The sequence below is a fragment of the Leptodactylus fuscus genome, chromosome 2 (assembly GCF_031893055.1).
Source record: "Leptodactylus fuscus isolate aLepFus1 chromosome 2, aLepFus1.hap2, whole genome shotgun sequence".
NCBI lineage: Eukaryota > Metazoa > Chordata > Amphibia > Anura > Leptodactylidae > Leptodactylus > Leptodactylus fuscus.
In genome coordinates, this window is record NC_134266.1 from 138,700,563 (window position 1) to 138,726,595 (window position 26,033).

Below are 26,033 nucleotides of genomic sequence, written 5' to 3' on the forward strand. Positions count from 1 at the left end.
ATTACTAAATACTTGACACATACCCTAATGTTAATGTTCCCCTTTAGTTGCCCCCAGTTTAATGTTCCCCACCAGATAATTCTACAGTTTAATTTCCCCCTCTAGTTGCCCCCAGTTTAAACTGCGACAGCTGGATTGGGGCATTAATCTGTCTGGTGCACCAGAAAAGAGACTTTATACTGTGGAGTGAATTTGAGGAGAACATTATAATGTGGGGGCATATAATATTAGGATTATTGTGTGGGGAGCACAAAGAGAAATGGATCAAAATGGGCGGAGTCAATTTAGAAGTGGGTGGAACTAAATTTGCTGCAGCGCGCTATATTTTGTCCCTCTTTCTGTCCTTTGAAAGTTGGGATGTATGATACTATAACCCAACCATAACCAGTTATACAATAATTAAAAATTAGTGGGAGACACAGATAAAATATAGGCAGCTAGGAAATGCAGCAGAGAGAGAGAGTACCATCATGAGCGCAGCAATAGCAGGCTGTCAAGGAATATGTGACTGCACATATAAAACATGCTACTGTGATATATATATATATATATATATATATATATATATATGTAAATGTATATGTACCCTACATATGAGACGTAAAACATTTGTAGGCAATTGATTGTTGCTAGGCTATGCCTGGATCTTTCTGTCCTCAGGAGGCTCCAGCTTTCCTTTCATTTCCCTGTTTCTCAGGCACTAGCACCAGCCTATGAGAGAAGCTGCTCAAGCCTGCGAGAGGAGGAAACCTTCAGCTGATCTGGGGAGTTACACTTAGTATATATTTATCCCTCCCTTCTCCATTTCATGGAATCAGGAGCTGGGAACACAGGGGGCTTATGGGATGCCTTATAAAGACCTGTCACTGGTGAGGGGAGAGGCACAGGGAGCCTGGGCACATTGGTGACAAGCTAAGAGAATGAGCAGATAACAGAAGAAAATAAGGAGTCATTTCCCAGAAGAGCTGGCCAGCAGTCTGCGTACGGAGAGTGATGAAAGGGAGAAGGGAGCAGTCAGCGGGTGAGAATTAGAGACTACTATTAGGCTGCTCATCTCTTCTCCATCACATACAGGCAATAACAGTCCCCAAGCCTATCGACTCAGCAATCTGATCTGAAAATATGCTGCCTGGCCCCGGAAATGCAGCTGAGGGAGGACCCAAGAGCAGCCATGGCCCCTCTCAAAGCCCTGGAGAGAAGCAGAAATGGGAAGAAGCCAAAACATTCTACGAAAACCTGACCCCAACCAAGAAGCCAAAATCGGTATGTGCCATGCTATGTATAGACACATTAATAACATTTATTCACATCTGAAATACATAGAATTCTATATACTCTAATAACTTGTTTAGTTCCGCTAAATACACTAAAGGCCATGGGAACGTAACTCTGCTCATTGTATCATCTGTCACTCACTCTACGTATTCTATTTTTGTCTGCATTCGTCAGTAGGGATGGGGTTAAATTCTCCTAGGAGAGATGTGCTGGTGTATGTGTTGTCTATGCAGTATGACAGGGGACAGTGACAGAAGCTGATGTCCCTAATTCTCATGAAGGTGATTGTTTGTGCATAAAGCTTTGTGACCGACCTTCAGCTGTGGGATCAGCAGCGGATGTGAACATGGAATTCAGCCAAGGTCAATAACCTATGACCCTACTCCAAAAGAAAATGTCACGGTTAAAGCTATATATATATAGATCTGTAGCCTATGTACATGATTGCATATGTAAGTAAACACATCTACACTAGTACATGCATTGCCATATATTTATGCCAATGCAAAATCCATTCAACTATCTGTTGATCAGTCTTTGCTATAAGTACACTGCAAAATTAGCAGTAGATCAGAGAGCCATAAAATTTTCTATAAAAAACCCTCCACGATTATGGAATAAAAGATATTGAAGGTTGAGATTGAAGCTATCATGACAATGGATAATCCTTAACAATATTCAGACATACAATTATGGGATATGTAACCTATTGAAATTAACAGCTAGGAGCTTGGTGAAATAAAATTAAAACTGAGACTGAGAGGACAATATCGAAAATAAAATGCAATGGGAAATTTAGTCATGAAGAGATTTGACAGGTATACTTTAAAGGGAGCCTACCATTGGGGATTCAGTTTCTTTTAGTAAACACACGTTGGAATAGCCTTTAGAAAGACTATTCTATTCCTACCTCTCTTTCTCTCCTCATCGCAGCCGTTTTATCGTTTTTGGCAAATATGTAAATGAAGCTCGGAGAGCACCACAGCGTCATACCTTGTGCCCAAGCACCACCGTGTCATATCGTTGATGCCCTCTCCTGGGCCATTCCTTCATGCAGATTAGCTCATCCTCTTGACTGTATAGCCTCTGTCTTCAGCGGGATCTAAATCCCATGCATGCGCTGTACGCGTGGCTCCTTTGGGTTTGTGCCGAGCGTACAGCGCATGTTCCGCCGGCCATCCTTATTATATTACTACAGGAGTGAACAGCTGCCTAAGGGTAAGTTCACACAGAGTTTTTTGGTCAGCGTTTTGTGGCCGTATCCACCTCAAAACCCTGACCAAAAAGATGGCTCCCATTGAAAGCAATGAGAGCCGCTCAGGTCTTTTTTCCGGGAGCTGTTTCTTCCGGCTCCCGGAAAAAAGAAGCAAGATGCTCATTCTTCAGGCCGAGTCGCCACGCGATTTGGCCTGAAGACACTCCCTCCTCCGGACTAGGCCCATTCATTGGGTCTAATCCGGAGCAGAGTGCGCGGCTGGATGCCGATGCAGTGCACTGGCTTTCAGTCGCAGCTACCCAGGCCGCCTCAGGTTCCGATCCAAAAAACCCAGTGTGAACTTACCCTCAGCAGATTTGGAACCTGCTGAGGCGGCTGCTAGGCAAGGAAGAGGATGAGCTAATCTGAATGAAGGAAGGTCCAAGAGGTGGCATCAACGGTATGACGTTGAGGCGCTCAACACAAGGTATGACACTGTGGTGCTCCCTGAGATTCATTTACAAATTTGCCAAAAACAATGATATATTTCAAAAAGGGCTACGAGGAGATAAAGAGAGGTAGGTTTTCTAAAGGCTATTCTAACGTGTGTTTACTTAAAAAATGAAATCTCCATGATAGACTCCCTTTAAAGATGGATAAACCTTGTGTCTGCTCCTCCTATAATTTATCCCGAAAGTGGTTGTCCAGGATAAAAATTATTTAAAAAATTCGGCTGGGGGAGGTGAAGTTAAAAAAAAAACCAAACTCCAGTGCCTCCCACTGTGGTCCAGTCCTGCTGCTCGGATGTTTTCCAATCAGTGATCTCTGGAGAAAACTGGACGTCACTATTCTTTCCTTAGGCCACTGAGTCCACTGGCTGGGAGGACACTGGAAATCCAGGGACAGGTGAGTATTTTTTAAACATTTTTACCTCAGCCTAATTTAAAAAAAAAATTATTTATCCTGGAAAACCTCAAAACCTCTTTAAGGCTGGGGACCCATGTAGAGTAAACACCACAGTCTGGCTGCGGTCGGAAACGCAGCGTTTTACAATTCATGCAAAGTAGACTAATGAATCCCATCCACATATTGAGGAAAGTAGTATATGCAGTGGACACACTGCAATTTCCAAAACTGTAGCAGTTTTGGCAATCACAACATTTCAAATATACTGATAAGGCAGCTTTATCGCAGACAGAATGAACACCCTGCTTCTACAGCAATTTTTTTTTGGCAGTGTGTATATGAAAGTAAACAAAATCTCATAATTAGCTGGAACTCTAAGGGTTCATTCACACAGAGGAAAATGGTGAGGAATTTGGTGTGGAATTTCAGCGCTGGAAAAAAAAAAGCCTCCCATTGACTTCAATGGGAGAAATCTATTGGGAGGCTTTTTTTGGAGGCTGATTTTGGGACGGATTCCTGACCAAATTCCTGACCAAAAAACTCAGTGTGAACTCAGCCTAAGGCCTTGGTCCCATGTGGCAAAAATGCCAAGGCAAAAATGTGGCGTTCTACAGTTCCTGCAAAGTGTTGAATCCCATCCACACAATGCAGAAAAATGTGCGCAGTAGAAATGCTGCGATTTCCATAACTGTCACATTTTTGGAAATCACAACATGTCAACAGTACTGTGCATATCAGATGATGACATACTGCACCCGGAAATGAAGCAATCTACCTTCAGATGGGGGGCATGGCCTCATACATGGGCTCTTGAAAATACACAGTTGTGTTCATGGGGCCAAGAAATGAATGGGTCAATGTTTTTGCCAAGAGAAACACTGCCATCAAATTCCCAAAACCCATGGTCATGAGCATGAGGCCTAAGACTATAAAAGATAAATATTGTGGTTGTTTTTTAAATCTTCTAGCTATTTAATTTTTAATAATTTCCTTTGGTTGTCACATGAAAAGCACAAACTTCTTGTGTTGTGTAGCCCAGGAGTATACAGAATTCTGTCTGTGGCCACCACCACAAGGATACAGACATTCTGAAAAACATATCGATCAAAAGCCCACCATATCCTTCTGATATAGAGAACAACGTATTATATTTTCTGTCCTCTATTTATCATAGATACAATAGATCTTAGAAGATACAAGATCTCTGTTGGCTGTTCACATGTATCTTTCATGTCATAGAGAGATACCAAAAGAAGACCAGCTCCAAACTTCTTTTAGATCTGGTCTTCTTTAGGTATTACGTCCTTGAACGGCGGTGATCCAGCAGCTACTGTAGACTCAGCCCCATATTCTATTGTTTCTACATTTCTAGGTGGTTATGACTCATTCACAACCCAATAAGGAGAGCAAACTTCTATAAGAGTTTATTTATTCTCTGTATGTACCTTGCGGTATTACACTAGGTGCGGCTTGGTGCTGTTGTTTTTTGAGAGGTATTGCTAACGCATAAGCAGAAAGGTTAGATGCTAATAGTGCACTATGTGACTTGCACTTATACGGTACATTTTGGGTCCGTATGAGATATTTTAAAGTGGTATTTCTATTATACACCCTTATGGCATCTCCATAGAAAATTTATCTTGGAAGCAGGTGACTGAGCAAGCAGCAAGTCAGAAAAAAACATGACTATATTATATCTACTACAGGCCTCAGGTTAGTGTTTGATGGCTTTCCTGTGTCAAGCATAGCCTTCTAGGACCTGATACTAGGCAAAACTGTTTTAGGATAAAGCCCCACGATGTGGAAAATGCTGCTTTTGCAGAATTTGCTGCCATTTTTTGAGCCAAAGCCAGGATTGGACACAAAAGGAGTAGGAAATATAAAGAACACACATATACTTCTCCCGTCTGTTCAGTCCACTCTAGGCTTTGGCCCAAAAAACCCTAGCAAAATCTGCAAGAAAAAAGCAGCAAATCCGCAACGTGGGTCTTTAGGTTTACCAACAGTTTTAAAAAGTTTTTTTTGCAGTCCTTGCAAATGCGATCTTTAGACAGAAAAAAATGATGTAGTTAAGATGAAGTGAATTGAACGAAGTCTTCCATATGTATCATTCCGAAAGGGGACACTGCAATGTTCTTTGTCCTAATCCTGTGACAGATCATAACATTCATTCCCCGGTAATGTGAACATTGCCTCAGATGATATATTTCCTGCACTTCTTTTTCCTGTTAAAAAATAGGCTGTACGCCTTATGCAAAATTTATATCACTTTGTACATCTGCATTTTCCTAAAATAGTGTGCTTATTTAGCTATAATGTAAACTGCTCCATATACATTATTTGATATATATCAATATATATTATTGCTCATCATGTACAGTATATCATATAGCTGTTAGCTGTCTACAACTCCCCCAGTCAGGGGAGGACATGCTTAGCATGTTTCTTTTACCCATGTTTTCCATGAGGCCCAGCCAAACTCAGCATGAAAAATCCAAAACACCCGTGTTTCCAAAAAATACATGTATTAACACAAGTAAAATGTAGACATGTAATAGAACTCTTCGATCTTTTGCACTATAGTATAGTTAAGCAAACACTAAAATATAATGTGTTTTATCTAATTAACCCATAAATAACTGCCAGAATGATCTAATTAGGACTGATCATTGCATTAACAAGCCACATGGCCCTCATTATAATAATGGAAAATTTCACATAACAAATGGATAAAAATAAAACCCTTTTATATATACAAGTAATGAAAATAGTAAAAAAAAAAGTCTGTACAATATCATGATGTGTATTTAGGTCATAAACCACCAGATGAAGCAGTGGTGTAACTAAACTCTTGTGGGCCCTGGTGCAATCTTTTGTCCTGGGCCCCCTACCTCATCCATACAGAGAATTCTTGATAGTGATGGTTATGGGTGCTAAGGAGTTTAATAAACCTTAGTGTGGTTAGGGGAATCTGTGGGTCTCCTTGGTTTATGGGCCAGATGGAAACTGCAATCTCTATACTGATGCCAGTGCTTATAGGCTTCCTAAAGCTCCTGGGCCCTGGTGTGACTGCACCCTCTGCACCCCCTCAAGTTACACCCCTGACATGAAGTATATGTCCAGAGAGAGGTCTTTACATACAATACATGTCCAAAGAGAGAGCGAGGATACAAGGAAAGGAACAAAAGAGAGAAAGAGTGAAAATAAAAAAAAAGAGGAACAGTGAAAAAAGCAGAGGTAAAATGATAATTGGGGCCTGAGAATGGGTAGTGGTAGGCATTAACATGGCCCATACTCATATAAATAAAGCACACCCAAAAAAAATGTATCACCTATACCACATAGAGTCCAAAGGTGATAAATCTATGGGTACCTCAGATACAAGCAATATGCACATAAGTCACATGCACAATGGTTGTATTATTACTTATTCACTACCCGTACTTACAGGAATAGTGTGATAGCTGGGAAGGAGTAAAGCATAACTCATATAGAGACACCAGAGACACTATAATTTATAGACTGTATCTTTCTAATGCTGTGAGGATAAGATTATCTTCTATAGTCTCACCTGACCCTTATCATTCTACTTTGGTATGTAGATTCATTTCACACCAAAGGGGTTTTGGCCACTATTAATAACAAATTCTCACTTTTTTGCATTTCTTTGCCTTTTGTATAGCTGAATTTACTGGTTAGTGATCACTGTGACTACTGCCAGTTAGCCATAGCAGTACAGAACACAGACGGAAGTAAGGTCAAAGAAGATTAAAATTGCAGCTATGTGGCATATGATCAGGGGTTTTCTACTATTGCCAAAAACTTGGGCCTGATCCACGGTTGTGTTGTTTTTTTACAGCCCTAATGTTTGTGAAAAATGGATATGTTGGTCCATTAAAGTGGCTTAGGCCGGTTGTAGACGACCGTGCTGCTACCGGCCTGCCGTGATTTAGAAGCATGGCTGCACAGAGGGAACAGGGGGATGTTCCTGTGAGGCCCCCATGCACATGCTGTGCTTCCGCGGCTCATTTCATTAAATGAATAGGAGACACGGAAGCACGGACCGCAAGATAGGACAAGAATAGGACATGTGGTATCTGATGTGGCCCGTATTGTCAACCAAAGCACAGGACTGTGAAAATCACGGTCATGTGTAAGGGCCCATAGAAAAGAATGGGTCAGTGTGCTCTCTGTGAAATACACGGATAGCACACTGACCGACAGCACGGTCATCTGCAACTGGCCTTATACACAATGAGCCGCGCTACGCCTGTTTTTGTAATGGACATTTTAAAACCCATGAGTGTCTAGGGGTCTTTTCAGATGGCAATTTATATGTTCATTAAAACAGTCAAATACAGAGCATGGCTGTGAAAAACAGTCTGACATGTGAATAGACTTATAGACATTCATTGGTTTTAAAATAGCCATATGATGGCCGTTCAAAAAACAGCTATGACATGGATGTCGTGAATGAATAAGCCCTCAAGGAGAGATTTATGAAAGTGTGCTATGAAAAGAAGTTGTAGGCAACAAAGTCAGTTTTTATTTTACGTTAAGAACACACATTGTGAAAATGCAGCATTTTAGGATAAATTCACACATGAATTACGTGTGGCGTAATTTGGTCTGGGAAAAAAACGCTTCCTAATTAGGAAGCGTTTTTTTTCCATGAGGTGTTTTTCGGAGCATTTTCTGGAGCGGTTTTTGGTAAAAACCTTTTCAGAAAACAGCAGCCGATTTTCCTCTCTGGGACAGTGAATGGAGCGTAAAAAAACGCGTTGCGGTTTTTTGGACACGATTTTCGCATCCCATTTACTTCTATTGAGTTCCTGAGGCAGAATCCGCCTCAAGAAAGGTCATGTTGCTTCTTGAAAAAAAAACGCAAGCGGTCTCCATAGACCACCATTGTGAGGGGGTGGATTATGACGTGGATTCCGCGCCATAATCCGCCCCCTCTGTGCCCGTGTGAATGGGCCCTTAGGTTGCTGCAGAAAGGAAAATGTTGTGTTTTAGGCTAAGGCCACAAGTAACAAGCTGCAGAGAAAAATCAATGCAGGAAAAACCGCTTCGAAAACCAACGTTTTTGGAAATCGCAACATTTCCACTGTGCATATTTTTCTGCAATTAGTGGATGGGATTTGCTAGTTAAATAAATACTGCTGGAGAATCTGGATGTTTATTCTGTCTGCGGAAAAGCTGCCTTTCTGTTGTGGTTTTCTTACCCCCATGATCTTGTGTCTCCATAACTGTGTGATTTTAGTCTCTGTTTTCCTCTGTCTCTCTGCAGTATTTTCTTTCACCACTTTTTCGACGACTTTCTGCACTTTGTCTCCCTCAGAGAGTTTTGATAAGTTCTCTAACATTCTAGGAGGAGATGAAATCTTTGGTGATTGCATCTTGGCAGTTGTCCATAATGATAAACTTTATTTGCTTGCATAGTAATATTACTGAACAACCAACAATACAAATGTATAAGCATCCCATGTATTATTTATAGCAGAGTACCTAAGCAGTGTGGCATAGTGCTAATATTTACTAACAAAAAGTAAATATTCATAAAAGTAGAGATTTTCTTTAATGAAATGCAACATTTATTTTCTGATGCACAGCACTGTTATAAGATATGGTTATTTAGCTGTTTACCCCAAAATCCCTTGTGTAAAGCAAATTCCTGTGTTATGACTGATCATCCATTTGATTGCCTTTTATGCCTTTCCTATCTTCAGCCAAAGCCACAGAATGCAATTACCATTGCCGTTTCTTCACGGGCACTTTTCCGTATGGAAGAAGAAGAGAAAGTTTTTGAGGAACATGGACTAGAAGAATATGTGAAATACCAACTGGAGCATGAGAATGAGCCATTTAAACCAGGAGCCGCATTTCCCTTTGTTAAGGTAAGTCTCAAACAAGTTATCCATTGTGATTAATGTAATTGATATGATTATTTATAGAAGGAAAAGTAAGTAATAAGATAGAGACAGATGTAGATAGTGAAGAAAATATCCCACTTTATAGTGGTGACCAATGAATTATTGCTTATGTACACTACTATTACTTGATATCTTATTTTTGTGTTGGTATATAACCTGTTAGGCCTCTTGCAGACAACCATGGCTGTGATCAGTTTGCTACACGTGTTTTTCCTGGATAGCACACTGACCCATTCATTTCTATGGGCCGTACACATGACCCTGAATTATACGGTCCTGTATGCGGGCCGACAGTCCTATTCCTGTCTGATTTTGCGGCCCTGCTTCTATGGTTCCTATTCATTTAATGAAAGGGGCTGCAGAAGCATGGGCACACATAGGTGACATCCACGTGTTCTCCGTGCACCGCCCGTGCCTTCAATTCATGGCCATCTGTTCAGCCATGGTCGTCTGTAACCAACCTTAAAGTATCAGTAGTGTCAGTCGATGTACCCCTGATCGCTGGCGCTTTTGCTTCCCAAAAGCCAGGGCCCCACTTGGCAAAAACTCAGCGGTTTACATTACCTGCAAACTGGATGAGATTGTGCATAATTCCATCCACACATTGCAGAAAAAAATGAGCAGCGGAAATGCTGCGATTTCAAAAATGCTCCCATTTTTTGTAAATTTCAGCATGTCTTTTATACCTATGTAAACGCTGGCATTTTAGTTAAAGGTATAATAGAGAGAGAAAATCCACAAAGGAAAACTATGTGGACTTTCTGTAAAAAAACAAACAAACCATGATGCGTTTCTACCAATGTTTTTTTGCAGTGATTCAATGTGAGGTCTGAGTCTTGAGAAGCACAATTAATTTCAGCTGGATTTAATTACCGCATTCACAGTTTTGCTATTACCGCATGATCAATAATAAAATCCAACTGAAATTAGTCCAGAAAGCATTGGCAACCCTGACACTGGGGGCAGCAATAGCCGAATCCAGGTACATTGTCTGACACCACCCTTTGGGAAATTCTGATGACAACAGCTCCTGTTCTGATTCAATCGGGGGTTTGTGAAGACAATCCCATTTGCCTTCAAATGACCAAATGGAAAATGTGTGTGTATACACATAGCAGCCACACTTTGCTAAGAACCATGCTAATACTTTGTCTGTTTACCTAAAACACCCAGGGAAACATGAAAAAGTATTTACGTGACGTCACATGCCAGCATGGTTTTGTGGCCACTTGCAGCAGTACTTTGGATGCACAGCAGCTTCTAGCTGTGGCCTTAGCCAGTGGTGTAACTAGGAATGGTGGGGCCCCGTGGTGAACCTTTGACTTGGGCCCCCACCCCCCCGACAGACGCCGAAGACCCTGACCAACCCCCCCCCCCCCCGCATTCCCGCGCACACTTTTATGCCCCATAGTTGCCACAAACACAGCTATGTGCCCCATAGTGGCCCCTTCACCCAGTATTGTGCCCCATAGTGGCCCCATCACCCAGTAGTATGCCCCATAGTGGCCCCATCACCCAGTGTTATCCCCCATAGTGGCCCCATCACCCAGTATTATGCCCCATCACCCAGTATTATGCCCCATTGTGGACACCAATTAACAATCATTCTATACTCTTTTCAGACCCCAGAGTATAATAATGGGAGCCCGAGAGGGGATACAAACATAAACACTGTTACTTACCTATCCCTGCGGTCCCTGCTGTCGGCTATCTTCAGAGACATCATGTGAACGGGGGCCTGCGTCGCGATGCATAAGGACGCAGGCCCCGGTCATGTGACGACTGAGACGTCACACAAGTAGGCCCCGAAGCCTTTGCGGAGCGTGGAGAGGTAAGTAACACTGTTTGTTATGTTCGCTTACCTCTCCTGGTCCTCCGATCATTATACTCAGGAGTCTGAAAAGACCCCTGAGTATAATAATGATGTTTGCGGGGCCCACGGTGTCATTTATCGATCCCGGCCCCTGCCAGGATCAGTAAGTAATTAGGGCCCGTAACCAGCTGGAGTAACTCCAGCCAGTAACGGCCTATTAAAAAATAACCAAAAAACGCAGGGGTAGCGACTGTCGCCGGGCCCCCTAAGGTGCCGGGCCCTATGGCAGCTGCCTCCGCTGCTTCCCCGGTAGTTACACCACTGGCCTTAGCCTAATACAAAAAGCTTTGTGCCTGTAGCAAGTGACAATATATCAGCTTAGAAGATATTAAAAGAATACAAAATGTACAAAAAGCACAAAATGTACAAAAAGCACAAATAAAAAGGAAATCCTATAATTATCCTCCCCTTCTTTGATCTTATGCTGCCTTAAAACTGTGAGAATTCAGATAAATATCTTCTGTATGTGTCCCATGAGACCAGACATTTCCACCTCCTGCACATTAGTCTAGTTGTAAGACAACTGGCTACAAAATGAACCCTGCCACAACTGCTATAGGAGAAATGGAGCTCAAGGCTCTACAACATGGAAGATTAACCCTGTGTTCTCTGCAGAATTTGTACATGATTGCACCAGTTGCTGCATATATTTCTGCAGACTGACAACCCCTATGGACAAAGGTATCTTCTGTTTAATCTATGTTTACAAGTGGCAGATTTGTGATAGCAGCAGAAGTGTAGCTAAACTATGCTTCACTTGTAGAAATGAGTCTCTGGACCCAAAGACTACTGTAAAGAAGAAGTTTTCAATGTGCTGGCTCCAACCACAGGAATGCTGTTCTGGGGGATATGACGGATATGAACTCTAAAATTATGTTTGAAGCTTATCAGTTTCTATGTAACAGGAACTTGGAACGTACATTTCATATGTGTGGGCAAGTAGGGTGGATATGCACTAAATTGGAAGACTTGGCAAGCATATTGTCTTCCCAAGGTTATCACCTATAAACTTCTATTTCTGTATTTCCCTTTCTCACTTTTAGGCATTAATCTCTGTCTGTCTGTCTTTGTTCTATGCCAGGCCCTAGAAGCTGTTAACACTCAGCTACGCGAGCTATACCCGAACAGTGAGGATCTGTTTGATATAGTCCTGATGACCAACAACCATGCACAAGTTGGAGTCAGACTTATTAATACTATAAACCATTACAGTAAGTATGTGCTTAGTATAATGCTACTGTGTTGATATGTAGGACACATATGGTCAGTGGTGTAATAATAGAAGATTTAGTAGTCTTAGTAAATGCATATGTATAAGTTCTCCCTGGCATAAAATATTAAAGCAGGGTCTAACTTAACATAATAATCATATTCACAAATGAATCAATTGTCGCAACCTTTATTTTTTGGCCTTATGCACACCTTGTGTAGGGGGCCGAGAGCTTAGGAAAAAACTCAAGACAGGTCCTATTCTTGTCCATTTTAAACCCAGAAAATTAATGGGTTCATGGAGGGACGGGCAGTACATAGATATCATCCATGTGCTGTCTGTGCCATCACCCCAAATTGCCACCGTGGCCCTCCAAAGACCCCTCCGGGCTCAGCTGTAGAAGCTGGCATTCTGCCAGCACTGGTCTGTCCACGCACCTCCTATTGGTGCATGGCAGGCTGTGGGCGGGCTATACAGCCAGGTCTGCGGCACCATAGGTTGGGGGCTGAATGTGGGCATGCCGATTGAGCAGGGACACCGTGAACAAGATGGTGGCAGCCCACATCGTCCCGGAGCCGCAGTTATACTAGGCCACCTGCACACATCGCGGACGGAGGAGGCTGCTACACCCGACACTCCACATACAGGTCAGTGCAGCAGGGGGAGGGGGTGTCCCAGGGAGGGGGTGTCCCGGGGGGAGGGGGGTGTCCCCAGGGATCAACCACGTTCCCCAGCTTCATGTCCTCCTCCTACATCGATCCCAGTGTAGTAGCACTCAACTTGGCCACGCTCCCCCGCCACTGTCTCCGCTCGCTCAGTGCACATAGTTCGCTCGCTGCTGCCTGTGTGTGTCGTAGATGCAGCAGAGCACGGCCCGGCATCATAGCAACCACATATAGGACACACACAGGCAGCAGCCCGAAAACTATATGCAGTGAGCGAGCGGAGAAAGCAATGGCGAGGGAGCGTGGACAAGTTGAGTGCTACTACACTGGGGCCGATGTAGGAGGGGGACATGAAGCTGGGGGCAGAGATGGGGGGACATGAAGCTGGGGACAGAGATGGGGGGACAAGAAACTGGAGGCAGAGATGGAGGGACAAGAAACTGGAGGCAGAGATGGAGGGACAAGAAACTGGGGCCAAAGATGGGGGGACATAAAGCTGGGGGCAGAGATCGGGGGGCAAGAAACTGGGGGCAGAGATAGAGGGACATGAAACTGGGGGCAGAGATGGGGGGATACAGATGGGGGGACAAGAAACTGGGAGCAGCGATGGCGGGACAAGAAACTGGGGGCAGAGATGGGGGGACAAGAAACTGGGGCCAGAGATGGGGGGACAAGAAACTGCGGGGACAAGAAACTGGGGGCAGAGATGGCGGAACAAGAAACTGGGGGCAGAAATGGGGGGACAAGAAACTGGCGGCAGAGATGGGGAGACAAGAAACTGGGGCAGAGATGGGGGGACACGAAACTAGGGGGAAGAGATGGGGGGGACAAGGAACTGGAGGCAGAGATGGGGGGACAACACATATAAGACGAAGTCGCGGGTAACTGCTATATCTATATATATATATATATATATATATATATATATATATATATATGGAATTGTTTTTATCCCTTTAATTCATACAAAGTTTACTCAGACTATGATCTTCCTCAGGGTAAACCTAGAGTATATTAAACTCTGCAGAAATTAGAGCCAATCCTCCATCTGTACAAAACACTGAAGGACTTTGGTTTAAGACATTCATTACACAAACCATAGAATATTTCAAAAGTTAGATATTTTATACTTCACTATTGTTCAGTATAGACAAGGACATATTCAGATAGCCATAAGGCATTTGCATTAAATGGATTGTATTCTGGATGTTAATCCCATTCCAGATGTTGACCCAAATGAGCAGCATCAAAGGGAGCTAGTCATGAAACCTGCTCAGAATAGAATTTGTGGCCATATTACAGCCTGTAACATGAATGCACTACAGAATTGTTTTACTTGTAAATGTGCACAAGACTACAAGTTGGAGTTCTGCCTTGTGACACAGTTTTTTTTGTTTCTAGCTATTGACTGATGCACTGTATGAAACTTACTTTAACGTCTCTGCCTGTTCGGGTCTCTGCACCACCCTCCACTTGCACTCTGTGGCGCAGGAGGCATGTTCATTTTGATTCTTTGCTCAGAGTTTTTTGTTGCTTTATTGAGCTCTGTCCTATTTCCTCTCCTCTGTAATTGAATTTCCACCACACTCATCTGCTGCACCTTGTTTCCCTTTGTCCATCTAAGACCGGGTTCACACGGGGTTTTTTGGTCCGGAAACTGAGGCGGAGGCTGTCTCAGTTTCTGGACCAAAAAACGGGAAGCTGCGACTGGATGCCGGTACAGTGCAGTGGGAGGCGAATACGCCTGAAGAATGAGCATGTCGTTTCTTTTTTCCGGGAGCTGGAACAAACGGCTCCCGGAAAAAAGAACAATTTCAATGGGAGCCATCTTTTTAGTCAGGATTTTGAGGCGGATACGGCCTCATAAACCTGACCAAAATACCCCGTGTGAACTCAGCCTTATAGTTAATCTTAGCCTTGCCAGTGTGATTGACAGCCTATCTACAAATCAAGTCTGAGGCATGTCCTGGGCCTCCTATATACAGGTTTCAGCCCTCTCAGATTTTCTGGCTATTTTGACTCTGTCTTGTGACTTTGTCCTCGCTAGCTTCCCGCTTCTCTTATTGCATTACTGACTTCTGATTTCTGACCTTTGACTTTCCTTGTGACTACTCTTTTGGATTACGATTTTTTACTACTTTGTCTCTCTGGCTTTCACCATTGGCTTGCTGACTCCTCTTCTGTGTTGTTTGTTTTGCCTTGTTCTGTGTTCCACGTATATCTAGGAAGGCTTTGTCGACCAGTTGTCCTCTGCCGCCTAGGGCAGTGAGGCAAGTAAGCAGGAGCAGGGGGGTTCACTGTCTCTGTCTTCCCTTCTTCCTGGTTTCTGCCGCATCACTAGAGAATTGCTCGACTAGCAATTCCCTTACTCTTACACTCAATTTGACCTTTTGGGAAAAAAAAATATCTCTTGAAATGATTAGGTCTTAGACAAAACGTCCATAGTATAATAGCATAGCAGAAAATGCTACTTATAATCCACTCTAAGTATTGTGGAGTAATATGTTTTAATCTAATATATACTTTAATCATCTGTATTGATAATTGTAAAATGCATATTATAATTCAAAGATAGATTTATGGTTATTTGTCTCTATATTGAGTGGTATAATATAATTTGCAAGGCATTAACAAAAGTGACAAATATTTTACTGCCCATTTTATATTGTTTTTTTTCTACTCTTTAGGCTTCAGATCAGGGTAACTTGAGTACATTTGTGAGTCCAATATTATGGCTGCAAGTCCTGGCCTGATAGCGGTTGTTATGACCCAGATTAACATCACCATTCGTTTTATTACTATAAGTCCACACTTATAACATTACTTACTTACTAAATGACTACTTACTACAGTAAATAAAGGAGAAAGGATTCATATCATTCTAGTACACTAGTCTTATGCCACTTACTGCATGCTTGACAAACTCTTACAGTTTCAATGCAATTTTTCTGAAATCAATAAAACCAAGCCAACCTAAAACCAGTAAACTGTTTTTTTTTTCATATATGTATCTAAAAATGTGCAAACTCATTTAATTCCTTTGATATGGTGATAAGTAGTCAAAAGCTGATTTAAAGGGATTATTCAGGATTAGAAATCTTGGCTGCTTTTCTTTCAGACAGAACTCCACTTCCAGGAGGTGACATCACATCCATTGGTCCATTGGCCATAATGCAACTCAGTCTTTTTTAACGGATGTGATGTCGCTTCCTCAGAAAATGAAGTGGAGTTCTTTCTGAAAGACAGCCATGTTTTATAATCCTAGATATGCCATTAAAATATGAGGTTTGTAATATTATATTGCAGTTACTTTCTTGCTTTTTCTCCTGTTTTAGACCTGTTTATTGAGCGATTCTGTATGACTGGTGGTAACAGTCCTATTGGCTATCTAAAAGCATATCATACAAATCTATATCTCTCATCTGATGCTCAAAAAGTACAGGAGGCCATAGAAGAAGGTAAGTAAAAAAAATCAGTTGTGTGCAAACCCAATATTTGATAAAGTGCATCTGTACATAAAAAACATAAAGCATGTATCTGATATGTAAAGATAAGTAGACTAACATGACCTATCCTTATCCATTTGAACAGGCGCAGGGCATGCCTAATTTATTAAGATACTCCAGCCTCTTAATAAATCAGGCGCCCGCACACATGCCAGGAACTGTCAGGAACTGGCTTAGATTTCCAGTATAACTCTTGCCAGAGAATCAGAGTGAGTTATAATAAATATGTTGTGTGGAGTCACAGAACAGGGTATATGTCGCATTTATAGTGCAAGAAAGGACCCTGCAACAAAGATGGAACACATTATTGCAGATATACACCAGAAAACTGGCATGAATGTGTTGAAAATTCCCCCATAGGGTGGAAGTTATCATTTTATCTACAGCATTTCTGCACAAGTTTTTGCTTAAACCCCCATTTGCACAAATATGTATATATTTATTTATGGCATGTATAATTAAATGTCCATGAAAAGTATTTTAAATATGTTAAGGGAGCACCCCGGGGGTTGTCCAGGATACACAAAAAATTAACACCGACACTAAACCCCTCCCCCCGCCTAACTTCTAATTTACTTCTATTGAAAAAAATCTGTAATTAACCATATCCCTGGAGCAGTCATGTGACTTTCGCTTTCACTTTTTCACTTATCACTTTCTGATAATCCGGTGATGTTCCCGTTTCACTGCTTCTGAAACGGAACGTCTCCAGCACTCTCCCCTCCCCCTATCCCCTGCAATACTTACCAAGCCTTCCTGTGTCTATGACTGCTCCTCCCTGTCTTCCTGCCTTCTGGTAGTGGGCAGAATAGGTTAGCTAGGGAGACAGGGGAGGGGGTAGGGGCTAGTAAAGGGCTGGATCGCTATTATAAAGAGAGATAGGGGAGGGTCGGAGGGGTTAGTAATGGGCAGGATCGCTATTGTAAAGATAGACAAGGAGAGGGAATGTAGGAGTGAGAGAGAGTTAGTGCAGCAGCTACACAGGAAGCTACAGCATGTAAATAAACCCGAGGATGCAGCAGCAACCAGAGACACTCAGAAATCACACCAAACCCTGTTAAAGGTATATAGGTTCACTTCTTAACCCATTGCAAGCACTAACAGACCTTTATTAAAAAAAAAATAAAAATTCTGCCCAGAAAATCCCTTTAACCCATTCCCGCCGATGGCATATTTCGATTTTCGTTTTTGACTCCCCTCCTTCTAAACCCTATAACTTTTTTATTTAGAATCACAATAAAAAACTTTTTCAGCACAACAGAACCGATGTCTTATGTTCTTATTTTCTTTAAAAAATAACTTTTATTTCCAAATATTAAAACATCCAAAATGCCTTTGGTATAGCACCAGACACAAAACAAAAATAAGTGGTAAACACAGACACACACACAAAAAAACCTTACGGCATATGTGTGTACGGCATTAGAAGCTAGCCTGCGCGTTTCGGGACGCCTGTCCCTTACTCATGGCGATACCTTTTTTATTTCTCCGCTCCCAGAGCCATATGAGGTCTTAATCTTTCCGTGACAAATTTTTTTTCATGAAGCCACCATTATTTATTCTATATAATGTACTGGAAAGCTGGAAAAAAATTCAGAATGGGGGGGATGTGAAGAAAAAATGCATTTCTGTGACTTTCTTACGGGTTTCGGTTTTACGGCGTTCACTGTGCAGCCAAAATGACATGTCATCTGTATTCTATGTTTCGGTACGATTCCAGGGGATACCAAATTTATATGGTTTTATTTATATTTTAACCCCTTAAAAAAATCCAAAACTGTGTTTTAAAATATTTCTTATAAAAGTCGCCATATTCTGACACCCATAACTTTTTTATACATCCGTGTACGGTGATGCATAAGGCGTCTTTTTTTGCGGGGCCGGGTGTACTTTTCATTTCTACCTTTTGGGGAATTGCTATTGCTTTGATCACTTTTTATTAAAATTTTTATCAAAAGAAAAAACGGCGGTTTGGCACTTTTGACTCTTTCCTGCTACGGCGTTTACCGTACAGGAAAAATATTTTTATAGATTTGTAGAGCGAGCGATTTTGGACACAGGGATACCTAACATGTATGTGTTTTACAGTATTTAAGTACTTTTAGATGTGTTCTAGGGAAAGGGGGGTGATTTGAACTTTTAATATTTTTTATTTTTTTTTTAATATTTATTTGAACTTTTTTTAAACTTTTTTTTTGCATTTGTTAGACCCCCTAGGGGTCTTGAATTGCAATGCATTGCAAAATTCCGGCGCTTCTATTGCAGGCTATCTAGCATAGCCTGCAATAGAACGACAGGCCAGGGAGCCTTCACAAGGCTCCCGGCTGTCATAGCAACGTGACGCTGGCCCCGGAGCTTACTCCGGGTGCCGGCAATCACAAAGAAAATGGTGGTGCCAAGGCACCGCCGGGAAAATGGCGCCTCGGAAGGGTTAATGCCTCTGATTGGTCCGGGCACCGATCGGAAACATTAGCGCCGGTTGTCTACTGTGTAAAACAGTAGACACCTGGTGGCTATGGCAACGGCCCGGCTCCCAGGCGGCCGCTATAGTTTAACACCCGGCATGCGCTGTACTACTACGACGGATGTCGGGAAGGGGTTAACTATTGATTATCAATTCTTCAATAGGCCATCAATATGTGATCAGTGGGAATCCGACATCCAGGAGCCCCAAAGATCAGTTGCTTGAAATTGCAGGGGTAAGTGCTTTTTCCGCTTCACAGTCCAGTGACATCGCGTTCATTCATCACATGGTTTGTCTGCTGCTCAAACCTATTCAAGTGAATGGGACTGAGCTGCAATACCAAGTTCAGACCCTATGCAATATATGGGATTCAGTAAAGAGGCCAGAGTGCTCACTTGTGCTGGGTGGCAGACCCCCATTAATAAGATATTGAACTATCACTAAAGATGGGTACGTGTAATGGTAGAAAGAGTACTCCTCCAACAAGGGATCCAGACATGGGAAACTAGACTATGACCGAAAACAACAAAATACCTAAAATTTAACTTTTATTCATACCATGAAATCAGTAAAGAAAAATAAAGGGCTAGATATATTGTCAGTACACCAGAAACAAGAAAATGAGTGTCCCCCGATGGGATGAACCGCTGATATGTGCGCCCTCTCAGAGCATCCCTGATGGCATAGTTCTGCTGATGCTATATTCATCAGTGTTATATTCATCATAGCAAGCAGTCTGATGTGCAAATATCCATTATATAAATATTGATGTTGCTATATTCATTACAGCCTTATATTCATTATAGCAAATGCAATGTGTTGGTATGCGGCCGGTGTTCATATGCGGCCTCTCCACCTCCAAACGGTTTTTTTTCTGCATGAACACAAATGAATGGGTATTAAAGCTGACTGCCAGCAAGCTGTCCCCCAGTTTCCCTGGGGTTTACGACGGAAACCACTGGGCGGACAGCGGCGGTAGTGTGAACACCACTTAAGAATGGCAGCTGCAGTAAACCTATAACAGAAGCAGAGCCCTCAATAGTCCTAACTAATATTTAAGTAGGGGCATAGTGAGGGAAGGGGGAACAAGGATATATCCCCCAGGTTCTGAATGTCAGTCGGAGTACCAGTAAGCCACCTTGTCTTGGTCAGAGTACTTAACTAGAGGATGGCAAACTTAACCTTTGCCCCAGGTTGCAAGAAAGTCTAGCTCTAGCTGAGATTTATGTACTTACTCCATAATAATGACACCTGTAATACTTTTTTTCCATTTTTATTTTGGTAGCTTGACAAAGCATAACAATAAGCACTTCTAATGAAACAACAGACATATATAGAGGAGGGAAAGGAAATTGAGAGTCTACATTTGCAGTAGTCAAGAATAAGTAGTAATAGTAGGCTAAGTGTATGTCAATACAATATTCAATAATGCCTTATTAATACCGGTCAAGAGCCTTCCGTCAACAGTAGTTCATATTGCAAACACTATGAAAGGACATCTGGGTGTGAAAGTAAATGCTAAGTATAGATTTACTTTTGGTAGCTCACTGTTACAAACATTAGTGAGTGACGCTGAAACGTTTCCAAGAACAAAGATATGAACCAGCAGATAGTCTGTGTGGCAATTGGGTCATCATATCCATAACATTGCGCTCATGTTATTTCACATTATCTTATGGTAGTAACAAGTTGATACTCAATACTAGATTTTATAGTGAGTGAACTAGAAACTGGTAGGTATCAGTGGCCTAAAATTCAGTATTTGGAAAGCCATAGTACCAGATTCAGTAGCACAACTCACAGCAGTATATGCTAATTCCATTCTGAAAATATACCACCTTCTGGTCTAATCATCACTACCTCAAAAGTTATTACCATAAGCCTCGCAGAATATTATATTTACCCCTTTATTACCATGATTTTCAACCTGTGGTACATGTATTCTGAGGATACCTTTATTTTGTGCTTTTGACAAATGCATTGGCAGTGTATGATGGCAGTGGCGTAACTACCGGGGTAGCAGGGGTAGCGGCTGCCACAGGGCCCGAGACATTAGGAGCCAGGGGATAGCCGTTACCCCTGCGTTTTTTTTTTTCTTTTTTTAATAGGCCGTTACTGGCTGGAGTAACGGACCCTATTTACTTACCGATGGGGATAATAATGTGTACAGGGGCTAGTATGGGGACAATACTGTTTGCAGGGGCCACTATGGGGATAATACTGTGTGCAGGGGCCAGTATGGGGACAATACTGTTTGCAGGGGCCACTATGGGGATAATACTGTGTGCAGGGGCCAGTATGGGGACAATACTGTTTGCAGGGGCCACTATGGGGATAATACTGTGTGCAGGGGCCACTAAGGGACATAATACTGTGTGCAGGAGCCACTATGGGGATAATACTGTGTGCAGGGGCCAGTATGGGGACAATACTGTTTGCAGGGGCCACTATGGGGATAATACTGTGTGCAGGGGCCACTATGGGACATAATACTGTGTGCAGGGGCCACTATGGGAATAATACTGTGTGCAGGGGCCACTATGAGGCATAATAGAGCGCGCAGGAATGTGGCAAGGCGGGTTGGTCGGTCAGTTGAGGTCTTTGGTGTTGGTCAGGAAGGGGGGCGGGGGGGCCATGTCAAAAGTTCGCCATTCCTAGTTACCCCACTGTATGATGGGGTTGGCCACTTTCTATGTACAGTATGGTGATTTTTTGGGGGGGGAAATCAAGCATGAAGTGTGTCAGAGTCTGATGCAATAACTGTAAGGATGTGCACCCTTACATGATAGTTATATAATGCAAACCATAACCGCAATGATTAAACTTACATTATAATGTGATCCTTGTCCCTGAGTTATTCTTATTTGTAAAGATATCCAATTTTAAGCTGAACACGGGATTCAGAGTCACCTGCAGTACGCAGGGAAGAGAATGCCCCTTATATAGCCCTGCCTTTTTATTGAAAAAACACTTCTCAATTTCAAGCCTCATTGAAATAAATGAACATCCACTTTAGAATGAATAGCTCATGGCCCAGACACTAGGATGTCACATCTCACACTTCCCCCTAGTTCCTTCATGCATGTGACCAACTTTCCATGGTCGATAAGAGACAGAGAGGTTACTGCCTAATGCAGCACTGCTTGATGTTTAAACTATAGAGCCCTGTGCCAGGTAAATGTGCCAGAGGTGCCAACCTCAGTATATGATCATACCCCTCATAGTACTCTGATGTAATTTTTTTGAGTAGTGCTTCATACACTGTGTGGCATGGTTTACAGTGTGGTGAGGCCAGTGGCGGATCCAGGGTTTGCTGGGCCCTGGGCAATTGATTTTGGCGGGGCCCTACGCGCAGCGCGCCGCAGCAAATTAGGCCCCACCCACTTTTATGTTGACTCTGCCCATTCTCATTAATTTTTCATGTGATTCCGCACAGTATAATCCTCCTACAGTCACCCGTAAATTATATGTCCCCCCTCCATCTCTCCCCATTTTCATATACACCCTTCATCTACCCCTAGTTTCATGTCCCCCCCCTCTATCTCTGTCCCCAGTTTCATGCCATTCTCCCCCTTTATCTGCCCACAGTTTCATGTCCCCCCCGTCTCTGCCCCAGTGTCATGCCGTTCTCCCCCCTTCATCTGCCCCAATGTCATGCCATTCTCCCCCCCTTCATCTGCCCCAGTGTCATGCCATTCTCCCCCCCTTCATCTGCCCCAGTGTCATGCCATCCCCCCCCTTCATCTGCCTCAGTGTCATGCCGTTCTCCCCCCCTTCATTTGCCCCAGTGTCATGCCGTTCTCTCCCCCTTCATTTGCCCCAGTGTCATGCCGTTCTCGCCCCTTCATCTGCCCCAGTGTCATGCTGTTCTCCCCCCTCCATCCACCCCAGTGTCATGCTATTCTCCCCCCTTCATCTGCCTCAGTGTCATGCCGTTCTCCCCCCCTTCATTTGCCACAGTGTCATGCTATTCTCCCCTCTTCATCTGCCTCAGTGTCATGCCGTTCTCCCCCCCTTCATTTGCCACAGTGTCATGCTGTTCTCTCCCCCTTCATCTGCCCCAGTGTCATGCCGTTCTCCCCCCTTCATCTGCCCCAGTGTCATGCTGTTCTCCCCCTCCATCTGCCCCAGTGTCATGCCGTTCTCCCCCCTTCATTTGCCCCAGTGTCATGCTGTTCTCCCCCCCTCCATCTGCCCCAGTGTCATGCCGTTCTCCCCCCTCCATCTGCCCCAGTGTCATGCCGTTCTCCCCCCTTCATCTGCCCCAGTGTCATGCCGTTCTCCCCCTCCATCTGCCCCAGTGTCATGCCGTTCTCCCCCCTTCATCTGCCCCAGTGTCATGCTGTTCTCCCCCTCCATCTGCCCCAGTGTCATGCTGTTCTCCCCCCCTCCATCTGCCCCAGTGTCATGCTGTTCTCCCCCCCTCCATCTGCCCCAGTGTCATGCTGTTCTCCCCCCCTCCATCTGCCCCAGTGTCATGCCATTCTCCCCCCCTTCATCTGCCCCAGTGTCATGCCATCCCCCCCCTTCATCTGCCTCAGTGTCATGCCGTTCTCCCCCCCTTCATTTGCCCCAGTGTCATGCCGTTCTCTCCCCCTTCATTTGCCCCAGTGTCATGCCGTTCTCGCCCCTTCATCTGCCCCAGTGTCATGCTGTTCTCCCCCCTCCATCCACCCCAGTGTCATGCTATTCTCCCCCCTTCATCTGCCTCAGTGTCATGCCGTTCTCCCCCCCTTCATTTGCCACAGTGTCATGCTATTCTCCCCTCTTCATCTGCCTCAGTGTCATGCCGTTCTCCCCCCCTTCATTTGCCACAGTGTCATGCTGTTCTCTCCCCCTTCATCTGCCCCAGTGTCATGCCGTTCTCCCCCCTTCATCTGCCCCAGTGTCATGCTGTTCTCCCCCTCCATCTGCCCCAGTGTCATGCCGTTCTCCCCCCTTCATCTGCCCCAGTGTCATGCTGTTCTCCCCCCCTCCATCTGCCCCAGTGTCATGCCATTCTCCCCCCTCCATCTGCCCCAGTGTCATGCCATCCCCCCCCTTCATCTGCCCCAGTGTCATGCCGTTCTCCCCCCCTTCATTTGCCCCAGTGTCATGCCGTTCTCTCCCCTTCATCTGCCCCAGTGTCATGCTGTTCTCCCCCTCCATCTGCCCCAGTGTCATGCTGTTCTCCCCCCCTCCATCTGCCCCAGTGTCATGCTGTTCTCCCCCCCTCCATCTGCCCCAGTGTCATGCTGTTCTCCCCCCCTCCATCTGCCCCAGTGTCATGCTGTTCTCCCCCCCTCCATCTGCCTCAGTGTCATGCTGTTCCCCCCTCCCCTTCATTTGCCCCCCAGTTTCATTGGGCCCCCTCCATCTCTGTCCCCAGTTTCATGCCGTTCTCTCCCCACCCCCTTCATCTTCCCCATTGTCATGCCGTTCCTCCCCCCTCCCCTTCATTTGCCCCCCAGGTTCATGGGCCCCCTTCATTATGTTCCACCTTAATATTTAATACAAAACAAACACTTACACTCACCTTCTATCACTCACCTTCCATCGTTCCCCCGACGCTCCTTTCTCTCACTCCAGTCACATACACGATGCAGGAGCTGTGACCTCAGTTCCTGCTTAGCTGCGGCCCAGCTTGCGTGTGTAAGCGTGATGTGATGACGTCACCGCACCTACACACGCAAGCCGGGCTAAGCGCGGGGCCCCGGGCGGTTGCCCGGCTCGCCCGGCCCTGGATCCGCCCCTGGGTGAGGCATACCTCTCTACTTTATCCCAGTGCTAGCTGATAGCTAGTGTCAGCTTGGCACAGGGACCAATTGAGTGAAGTGTATACTGGTGCTTCTAACTGCCTCAAGACTGCCATCTCCCTCTCCTTTTCATATATGCAAGGATGAGGAAGGAATAAGGTCTGAACTTGTGGCAGGCTTTAACCACTTCTGAAATGAGCCATTTTGCCTGGTTAGGACTGGACACATTTTCAATTTTTTTTTCTATTTGGACATGGCGTTTTAAGGACCATAAAAAAATTTTATTCACATAATTTTTGTGACTTTTTTGTGATCTTTATTTTTCTGTTGTTTTTATTTTTCCATGTTTTTCTTCATTTTAATATGTGAGAAAATGTATCCAGACCACTTGAGATACATGAGTTTTAGGCGGCAAGAGCCACATAAAGGTTAGTTACAGGGGTTGTCCAGTTTCAAATCAATATTAAAAAACAAATGTTATTGTTTGTATAATAAAGAGCTATATCAATTCCTCATAGTTTTCTAGATCTCTGCTTGTTGTAATTCATTCTTCTTACTCCCAGCAGATAAAAATTAGTCCATAGTCATGTGATATACAGTCCATGATCATATAATATAGACACACAGGTTCACAGGTTGTTACAGTTATAGTACAGTAATCAGACCTCTGCCTGGTACCGAGCTGTGGATTAGAAGCAGGTGCTAGGTGCTGTGCTAGGAGTCTGAACAGTCTCCCTTTATTTTGGGATTGGATGGTTAAAAATATAAACCCTTCTACAACTACAGGGATGAACAAATCAGCTCCACTTTCAGTTCACTCCCCAGTGGCATAACTAGGAATGGTGGGGCCCAAAGGCGATCATTTGACATAAAATCTCTAGCATGTATCGACCTATTAAAAATAAATCAGGGGCGTACCGGGCCCTGTGACAGTGGCTACCGCTGCTAGCCTGGTAGTTACGCCCCTGCCACTTCCTTTAGATGTAATAAACTTACTAATACATTGGATCCAAACCAACTATTTACTGCAGATATGTCCATGCATCCTGGCCTCATAACCAATGAGATGCCTACATCTTATTACAAGGTTCTCAAACATTCATCCCCCGATTCTGTTTTTTGTTGCCCTCGGCCTTCTCCCTGGTTCTGCTGATCCATCTGTATTGGCAGAATCGGGGAAAAAAGGAACACCAGACCCGGTTCTAAATCATCTCGATTTTCAAGGCCACAAGCTCAGGGCATCTTTAGTGTAGATACTTACCTCTCTGCTT

At 43.8% G+C, this 26,033-nt stretch overlaps 1 protein-coding gene across 2 annotated transcripts in view; it reads left to right on the forward strand.

Annotated features, from left to right (window-relative positions):
* Positions 1-800: 800 nt before the first annotated feature.
* Positions 801-26,033, forward strand: part of NT5C1A (5'-nucleotidase, cytosolic IA) — a 32,596-nt gene continuing 7,363 nt past the window's right edge. Inside the window, exons 1-5 of one of the 2 annotated variants that reach the window (XM_075264793.1) lie at positions 801-981; positions 1,075-1,263; positions 9,106-9,273; positions 12,264-12,393; positions 16,393-16,515. In XM_075264793.1, the coding sequence (XP_075120894.1) occupies positions 1,123-1,263; positions 9,106-9,273; positions 12,264-12,393; positions 16,393-16,515 (562 nt within the window). In that variant the 5' untranslated portion in view covers positions 801-981; positions 1,075-1,122. Of the gene's footprint in view, positions 1,264-9,105; positions 9,274-12,263; positions 12,394-16,392; positions 16,516-26,033 lie in introns of both variants that reach the window. The other variant, XM_075264792.1, reaches the window with a different exon arrangement.